We start from the raw sequence: 9554 nt of genomic DNA, 5'->3' as shown, positions 1-9554 counted from the left end.
TTCCATGCAAGGGTGTGGACATCTTTTGTCCAAGAACACCAACAACGTTGGACTTTAATCACTGTCAGTCATTGTTACTTTAAATCATTGTAAGCCTCTACACTGAGTAAATGCCTTTCTTAAGTGTGACCTTAACTGTGTGGTAAGGTTACTTGTCACTCTGTATTTAAGTGAGCTACTGGCTGTGTCCAACGCAGGCAGACTGCCAATCTCAAAGATGACCTAAATGTCAACTTCATTCAGCATGGAGCGATCTGTGTGCCAAGAATGTTTGCATCTCAAATATACAGAGCAAAAGCAAAGGAATGTTATTGACGTTGGCCACTTTACTTTCATCCCAGAACAAACCAATGCTGTACAGCAAGTCAATATTAGGAAGGTGTTCCTAATGTTTGGTATACTCAGTGTACAATGATATCAAGGCTTGATAAATATAGATTTACTTGATAAAATGACATATGCATTATAATATTGTAAAAAATATTGACATTTTATTACAAAAAGTGCCTGTTGGCTTTCATCCAGTAAGTCTAACATACAGAACACAGATCATAACACCATTGTCTTGTTAGTCTCTGAACTATGAGAAAACATAGAAAACACATCAACAGAGACAACGTACACATTTAACCCCTTTTTCAATGGGTCGAGGACATTTGGTTCATCAAAACATGTGGATGAATACAGTCGACTCCTGATATATACAAAGGCTTGGGATCGTCATGGTTGCTTGGGATCGTCATGGATACGTGGACTAACCCAAAGCAGCAGATGTCAGATTTGAGAAATGAGAAAACATGTTTTCATGGGCTATTGGCTATGGCCAAAAGGGGTTACTAACAATCACAATTCCAGAGTATCAATCTATATTCATTCCAACAGTTAAATACCCAATGAATTTATGTCTACACAATTGATTATCTACAACTTTTTGCCAAAATCATGTTCAAGTAAGTACAGCAACCAGGATATTTGATAATTTCAGTGGAGGCTATATAGCGTTAGCCTGTGCCATCCAGTCAGTACCCACTGGGCACAGATGTCAGTTCTACGTATAGTTTTGATTTACATTTGGTTGAGTTGTCAACTAACGTGAATTCAATGTGGAATCAACAAAAAATGTCACCAAGTCATTGGATTTAGGTTAAAAGTTAGGTGAAAAAAAATCTAAATTATCTTACATTGATTTCTCTTTTCTACTCCAAACAGTTCAACTTCATCACATTGAATTTGGGGGTTGAAATTATGTGGGTTATGTGGATAGATTAAACATGTAGTTAGTTTCCATGCAGGACAGTAGCCTTCCAGTGATATCCAGTGAACTTCAAGGGTCCTGCCAGCAGCCGCTTTACGTTTCAGAACACAACACCCCACAATGCTAACTGAAACCAAGTGAAGGCACTGAAGAAGACCATGATTAGGGAGAACAGAGCAGGAAGGGACCCACACGTCCAAACTAACTAAGGACACAACAATTGAAGTCTGTTTGTTGTTTGTTCACAGATTTGTGCAAGTAAGAGGTGCAATGCAGCAAACCTTTTTGACAGTAACTGTATCTAGATGTTAGATGGCTAGCTGAGCAGGAGGCTAGCTCATAGGATAAGGTGATGGCTGTGATAACCGAAGAAAAAACTGAAACAACAAAAATAAAAGTATTTACAGTGCACTCCCCCTTTAGAAAAAGAGTCAGTGACACGTTGCAACAGCACAAGGTCATAGAAACAGAGTCAGTGACACGTTGCAACAGCACAAGACATCACGCCTCATAGAGAAGATGTTCTTTAAATATACATCCTCTTCATCTGGTCATCCTGCAGAGTCCATCAGAAGCACCATGGCAACAGAAGACACTTTCCTCTTTCTGAAGTCAAAGACAAAGGCATATTTCTGAAAGGAAAGAGAGAAGGGAGTTTTACAGTTTAAATGTAGATCGTTTGTAATCTATCAGAAGTGAGGTTTACAGTTTAAATGTAGATAGTTTGTAGCTATTAAACCCAGCTACGACAGCACACTGTGGCTTACTACCATCTACAGACAATATCGCAACAACTACACATTGCCTATCGGAATCAATGACAATATAGTACAAAGTATATTTAAGACAAGCTAAGTTTAGGCCTATTCTATGACCATTCTAGACATGTCAGGAATCAACAATAAAGTACCTTGAGGTTCACAGTGATCAGCTGGCTCTCCAGCATTCCTATGTTTCAGAGCTCGCTCTTCTGTCCAGCGCTCTGTCAGCACACACACAACAGGAGTAGATTAGATTGAGGCTTTTGACAGTGACCGAAGTGGCTCAAAATTGCACACAAACCACACTTTAGTACCCAACCTTTAAACCCTGGGGATGCCTGTCAACTTTAAAATGTTATTTTTCTGCCTCGAAGAGGGATGTTGGATGTGGCCTATGAACCGTCTCCAACCCCCTCCCTTCTCTTGGTCTGTTTGCCTCCTCTGACTGGCTCTACACAGGCCCAAAGACTATTATGCTTACTGGGTTTCCTTCCATCTGCCTTTCACAAAGACTCTGTCTATTCTCTTTGTACAGCAGACTGGCCGTAGTATCTGTAGATCAGAAGTGTACCTGAACTGACCGTCCTAGCTATCCCGGTTCTGACTGGCCCAACTCTTCTCCTTTTCCACTGTTTACAGTTGGGAATGAACTTAACCAGTATCAAAGCTGGGACCGGGAGACTGAAAAACAGTTTCTATCTCAAGCCCATCAGACTGTTAAATCGCCATCACTAGGCGGCTTCCACCTGATTACATAACATAACATACATGCACCTTAGAGGCTGCTGCTCCATATACATAGACTTAGACATAGAAATTACTGGCCACTTTAATAATGGAACACTAGTCACTTAATAATGTTTACATATTTTTGCTTTACTCATCTCATATGCTGTATTCTATTCTACTGTATTTTAATCTATGCCACTCCGACATTGCTCATCCTAATATTTATATAATTCCATTCTTTTACTTTTAGATTTGTGTGTATTGTTGTTAATTGTTAGATATTACTGCACTGTTGGAATCTAGAAACACAAGCATTTTGCTACACCCGCAATAACATCTGCTAAACATGTGTATGTGACAAATAAAATGTGATTTGACTTGAGTATTTGGCCATCCTGCAGTGGTGTTTTTGTCTGGAACTTAATACCTGGAACAGGTGAATGACTGACGCCCCTACGGCCCCAGCTGCTTGTGTCTCTGTCTGACTTACTGAGCGCTCTAGAACCGTCCATACTCTAGAACCGTCCATACTCTAGAACCATCCATACTCTAGAACCTTCCATACTCTAGAACCTTCCATACTCTAGAACCTTCCATACTCTAGAACATTCCATAGAAAGAGACAGACTATGGTCTGCATCTCAAATAGCACCCCATTCCTTATAAAGTGCACCACTATAGACTGGGGTCCATAGGGCTCTGGTCAAAAATAGTGCACTTTGTAGGGATAGTGTGCCATATGGGATGCAGACCATACGTGAGCTGACACAAGGCCAGTGAAACAGAAACTCTACAACTGAATGTCTAAATAGCTCCACTAATGGTTTTGGAACAGGTATTCTGGACTGGAGACGTTTCCTGTATAGAGGTTCTCATACTGTGTGAAGTGTGTATCCGGCTCCAGTCACACCACTGGCAAACAGACAGGCCAGGCCAGACAGAAAGGCCTCCTGTAGTCTGCTGCATTCTAGTCTGCTCTGTTCCCTTTCCAAGGTCTGGGGTGACCATGACCATACAGAGGACGTGTGTCCTGTCTTGTCCTCCCAGCCCCAAGGTAAGGAGAGATTTGACAGTCTGAACCCTGGCTCACCGCTCAGCACTACACTGAAAGTAGATAATCTCCAGCTAGCAGGAGGTTTAGTGTATCAGGTGGGCCAGCCTACTGTAGTCTGGCTATACAGACAGACAGTATGAATGCACACAGACAGACAGTAAGAATACAGCATCATTAACTCACACTTGATGCTGCCGTACAAAGTCTGCAAACTGACGGTCTTTGGCACACAACTCAATTATCCTTAGGCGGTCCTGAATTTGCTGTGAGAGAGAGAGAGACAATGAGAGCAAAAGAAAGAAAGAAAGAAAGAAAGAAAGAAAGAAAGAAAGAAAGAAAGAAAGAAAGAAAGAAAGAAAGAAAGAAAGAAAGAAAGAAAGAAAGAAAGAAAGAAAGAAAGAAAGAGAGAAAGAGAGAGAGAGAATAATGTGGGGGGAAAGAGAGAGTGAAAGAGAGAGAGGAGAGAGAGAGGAGAGAGGTAAGAGAGAGAGTGAAAGAGAGAGAGGGGAGAGAGAGGAGAGGGTAAGAGAGAGAGTGAAAGAGAGAGAGGGAGAGAGGTGTGTGAGAGAGAGAGAGGGAGAGAGAGAGAGAGAGAGGTAAGAGAGAGAGAGAGAGAGAGAGAGGAGAGAGGTGTGAGAGAGTAGAAGAGAGAGAGGTAAGAGAGAGAGGTAAGAGAGAGAGAGAGAGAGAGAGAGGTAAGAGAGGGGAGAGAGGTGTGAGAGAGTAGAAGAGAGAGAGGTAAGAGAGAGAGAGAGAAAGAGAGAGAGAGAGAGAGGTAAGAGAGAGAGAGAGAGAGAGAGAGAGAGAGAGAGAGAGAGAGAGAGAGAGCGAGAGAGAGAGAGGGGTAAGAAGAGAGAGAGAGAGAGAGAGAGAGAGAGAGAGAGAGAGAGAGAGAGACGGTTATGTAACATTAGGGGTTGATGTAAGGCTGATGGATTTGTGTTGGTTTCCGTACTGCCTGCCCAATGCTGGTGTCTGGACGAGCGCTACTCTTCCACCATAAGCACTGAAGCTAAAGACTCAGGGTGAAAATAGAATCTCATACACACGTGTGCCTCTACGTACCTCTCTGGTGAGCTCGGAGTTGTCGTAGATTTGGAGTATCTCGTCACTGCAGAACTCCACAGAGGGGTCTGCGCTGCCCGTACTGTGGTGCGGCACGTCGTCTTCGTACCGTCTGTAGTACTCTGCCGTGGCCACATCACTCTCATACATGGGGTTGAACTTGGTGGCTCTCTCTAAGGATGGCACACTGTCCTGATCTCTGTGAAACAGGTAGGAGATGGGCATCGTTATTAAGAAGGCCCCTTTCAAAAAATGTAGAACTAAGAACAGATATAGCCCTTGGTTCACTCCAGACTTGACTGCCCTTGATCAGCACAAAAACATCCTGTGGCGCACTGCACTAGCTTCGAATAGTCCCCGCGATATGCAGACTCAACAGCCTTGTTTTCTCTAATGATTGCCTCGCCTGGTTCACTAACTACTTCTCAGATAGAGTTCAGTGTATCAAATCGGAGGTCCTGTTGTCTGGACCTCTGGCAGTCTCTATGGTGGTGCCACAGGGTTCAATTCTCAGGCTGACTATTTTCTCTGTATATATCAGTGATGTTGCTCTTGCTGCGAGTGATTCTTAGATCCACCTCTACGCAGACGACACCATTCTGTATACATCTGGCCCTTCTTTTGACACTGTGTTAACAAACCTCCAAATGAGCTTCAATGCCATTCAGCACTCCTTCCGTGGCCCCCAACTGCTCTTAAACTCTAGTAAAACTAAATGCATACTCTTCAACCGATCGCTGCCCGCACCCGCCCGCCTGCCTAGCATCACTATTCTGGACGGTTCTGACTTAGAATATGTGGACAACTATAAATACCTAAGTGTCTGGCAAGACTGTAAATTCTCCTTCCAGACTAATATTAAGCATCTCCAATCCAAAATTAAATCTAGAATCGACTCCCTATTTTGCAACAAAGCCTCCTTCTCTCATGCTGCCAAACATACCCTCGTAAAACTGACTATTCGGCCTCCAACACTCTACTAAGCAAATTGGAAGCAGTCTATCACAGTGCCATCCGTTTTGTCACCAAAGCCCCATATCTACCCATCATTGTGACCTGTATGCTCTCGTTGGCTGGTCCTCGCTACATATTCGTCGCCAAACCCACTGGCTCCAGATCATCTATAAGTCTTTGCTAGGTAAAGCTCCGCCTTATCTCAGCTCACTGGTCACCATAGTAGCATGCGCTCCAGCAGGTATATTTCACTGGTCATCCCCAAAGCCAACATCTCCTTTGGCCGCTTTTCCTTCCAGTTCTCTGCTGCCAATGACTGGAATGAATTGCAAAAATCACTGAAGTTGGAGACTTATATCTCCCTCACTAACTTCAAGTATCGGCTGTCAGAGCAGCCTAACGATCGCTGCAGCTGTACATAGCCCAACTACCTACCTCATCCCCAGATTTGTGTTTATCTGCTCTTTTGCACACTAGTATTTCTACTTGCACATCCTCATCTGCACATTTATCATTCCAGTGTAAATTGCTAAATTGTAATTACTTTGCCACTATTGGCCTATTTATTGTCTTATAACCTTACTACATTTGCACACACTGTATACAGATTATTCTATTGTGTTATTGACTGTACAATTGTTTATCCCATGTTTAACTCTGCGTTGTTGTTTTTGTCACACTGCTTTATCTTGGCCAGGTCTTGGCCAGATCTTGGCCAGGTCGTAGTTGTAAATGAGAACTTGTTCTCAACTGGCCTACCTGGTTAAATAAAGGTGAAATAAAATACATTTAAAAAAATGTTTGTTGAAAACGATGGAAGCAGGAACATTTTTTCTGGTGCAATAGAAAGGTGGCTGATGTCACACCACTGAGAATGATGTGTTCTGTCTACTTACCGGTAATAATGATGAGCAATAACATTTCAGCCTGTACGTGCGGTGCGGCCAAGTGAGGCACACATACAAACACAAACACACCCACAGCCGTATGGGGTTGGCATGATACGTGATGACCTATGCCGGTGAGTGGAAAGTGACATTGTGTCCTGTCCAATCTAAACAGGATGTCAACCTGATATCAACCTACGTTGGCATGCAACACACAGACACATGATGTTATTCTGTTGTACTGGCCTGTACCTAATGACATCGCTCTCTCTCTCTCTCGCTCTCTCACTCACTCATTCACCCTCTGTCTCGGACTCTCTCTTTCTCTCCCTCGTGCTCTTTCTTTCTTTCTGTCTCCCTCTCTCATTATTTCTCGCTCTCTTTCTCTCTCCCTCTCTCTTTATTTCTCTCTCTCTCTTTATTTATCTCTCTCCCTCTCTCTTTATTTATCTCTCTCCCTCTCTCTTTATTTATCTCTCTCCCTCTCTCTTTATTTATCTCTCTCCCTCTCTCTTTATTTATCTCTCTCCCTCTCTCTTTATTTATCTCTCTCCCTCTCTCTTTATTTATCTCTCTCCCTCTCTCTTTATTTCTCTCTCTCCCTCTCTCTTTATTTATCTCTCTCCCTCTCTCTTTATTTATCTCTCTCCCTCTCTCTTTATTTATCTCTCTCCCTCTCTCTTTATTTATCTCTCTCCCTCTCTCTCTCCCTCTCTATTTATTTATCTCTCTATTTCTCTCCCTTTCTGTCTTTATTTCTCTCTCTCTCTGTATTTCTCTCTCCCTCTCTCCCATTCCTACCACAGATGAAGTTTCATTGTGAGTTCCCCGCTGCCTGTAGCTCCAGCCGCTGCTCCATATCTGTAATAAACAACATCTGACAAGCTACGCTGTACTAAATAAAAAACCTTCGGCACAAACTAATGTAATTTCCCCTTTGGAAATGTTTTGTTAACTATACATTCCAACCTTTGAACAGGAAGTGTTGTGGACTGCAGCTCCATCAGATACAGTCTTTACATTATACAGTACGCCATGTTCCATGAGCTAAACACTCATATGAGAAACACACTGAACTGGTCAGGAGTCCAATCTAGCAGTCTGTGGACAGTTTATTGGTAACAGTGGGAGACTGCAGGGCGGGGCTGTTAGAAGGGCCCATGGTGCTAACATGGGCATTGGCCCAAGGTCTATCTGTCGAGGCCAGGCCTTGTGTCACTAGAAGCAGGCAGGCTAATCTCAGGGCAGCTGTCGAGGCACACACATTCACACACACACACACACACCCATACAGTGGGGCAAAAAAGTATTTAGTCAGCCACCAATTGTGCAAGTTCTCCCACTTAAAAAGATGAGAGAGGCCTGTAATTTTCATCATAGGTACACTTCAACTATGACAGAAAAAATGAGGGGAAAAATCCAGAAAATCACATTGTAGGATTTTTTATGAATTTATTTTCAAATTATGGTGGAAAATAAGTATTTGGTCACCTACAAACAAGCAAGATTTCAGGCTCTCACAGACCTGTAAATTCTTCTTTAAGAGGCTCCTCTGTCCTCCACTCGTTACCTGTATTAATGGCACCTGTTTGAACTTGCTATCAGTATAAAAGACACCTGTCCACAACCTCAAACAGTCACACTCCAAACTCCACTATGGCCAAGACCAAAGAGCTGTCAAAGGACACCAGAAACAAAATTGTAGACCTGGAGTGCTGGAGTGGCCTAGCCAGTCTCCAGATCTCAACCCCATAGAAAATCTTTGGAGGGGATTGAAAGTCCGTGTTGCCCAGCAGCAGCCCCAAAACATCACTGCTCTAAAGGAGATCTGCATGGAGGAATGGGCCAAAATACCAGCAAAAGTGTGTGAAAACCTTGTGAAGACTTACAGAAAACATTTAACCTCTGTCATTGCCAACAAAGGGTATATAACAAAGTATTGAGATAAACTTTTGTTATTGACCAAATACTTATTTTCCACCATAATTTGCAAATAAGTTCATTAAAAATCCTACAATGTGATTTTTTGGATTTTTTTCCCTCATTTTGTCTGTCATAGTTGAAGTGTACCTATGATGAAAATTACAGGCCTCTCTCATCTCTTTAAGTGGGAGAACTTGCACAATTGGTGGCTGACTAAATACCCCGTTAACAATGCACAAAGCTTCACTTAACCAAAACATTTTAGGACAACCATCTACATTTATTGTCTGTCTACACACCAGTATAGTATTTCTTAACCTTCTTAACTGTACTACTACATACAGTACTAGTCAAAAGCTTGGACACACCTACTCATTCAAAGGTTTTTCTTTATTTGTACTATTTTCAACATTGTAGAAAAATAGTGAAGAAATCAAAACTATGAAATAACACCTATGGGATCATGTAGTAACCAAAAAACGTTTTTAAATAAATCAAAATATATTTTATATTTGAGGTTCTTCAAAGTAGCCACCCTTTGAATTGATGATAGATTTTCACACGCTTAGGATTCTCTCAACCAGCTTCATGACATAGTCACCTGGAATGCATTTCAATTAACAGGTGTGCCTTGTTAAAAGTTCATTTGTGGAATTTCTTTCCTTCATCATGCGTTTGAGACAATCAGTTGTGTTGTGACAAGGTAGGGTTGGTATACAGAGGACAGCCCTATTTGGTAAAAGACCAAGTCCATATTATGGCAAGAACAGCTCAAATAAGCAACAATAAACAACAGTCCATCATTACTATAAGACATGAAGGTCAGTCAAAATGCAACATTTCAAGAACTTTGAAAGTTTCTTCAAATGCAGTCGCAAAAACCATCAAGCGCTATGATGAAACTGGTTCTCATGATGACCGCCACA

At 42.1% G+C, this 9554-nt stretch overlaps 1 protein-coding gene across 1 annotated transcript in view; it reads right to left on the bottom strand.

Annotated features, from left to right (window-relative positions):
* Positions 1-424: 424 nt before the first annotated feature.
* Positions 425-9554, bottom strand: part of LOC115144423 (interphotoreceptor matrix proteoglycan 2-like) — a 30834-nt gene continuing 21704 nt past the window's right edge. The window contains exons 18-21 of the mRNA XM_065023682.1: positions 4865-5063; positions 3983-4062; positions 2166-2237; positions 425-1887 (exon numbers count right to left, since the gene is read on the bottom strand). Coding sequence (XP_064879754.1) covers positions 2204-2237; positions 3983-4062; positions 4865-5063 — 313 coding nt within the window. The 3' untranslated portion in view covers positions 425-1887; positions 2166-2203. The remainder of the gene's footprint in view (positions 1888-2165; positions 2238-3982; positions 4063-4864; positions 5064-9554) is intronic.

This window comes from Oncorhynchus nerka, linkage group LG2 (assembly GCF_034236695.1).
Source record: "Oncorhynchus nerka isolate Pitt River linkage group LG2, Oner_Uvic_2.0, whole genome shotgun sequence".
In the NCBI taxonomy this organism is placed as follows: domain Eukaryota; kingdom Metazoa; phylum Chordata; class Actinopteri; order Salmoniformes; family Salmonidae; genus Oncorhynchus; species Oncorhynchus nerka.
This window is presented reverse-complemented; position numbering and strand designations above follow the sequence as displayed.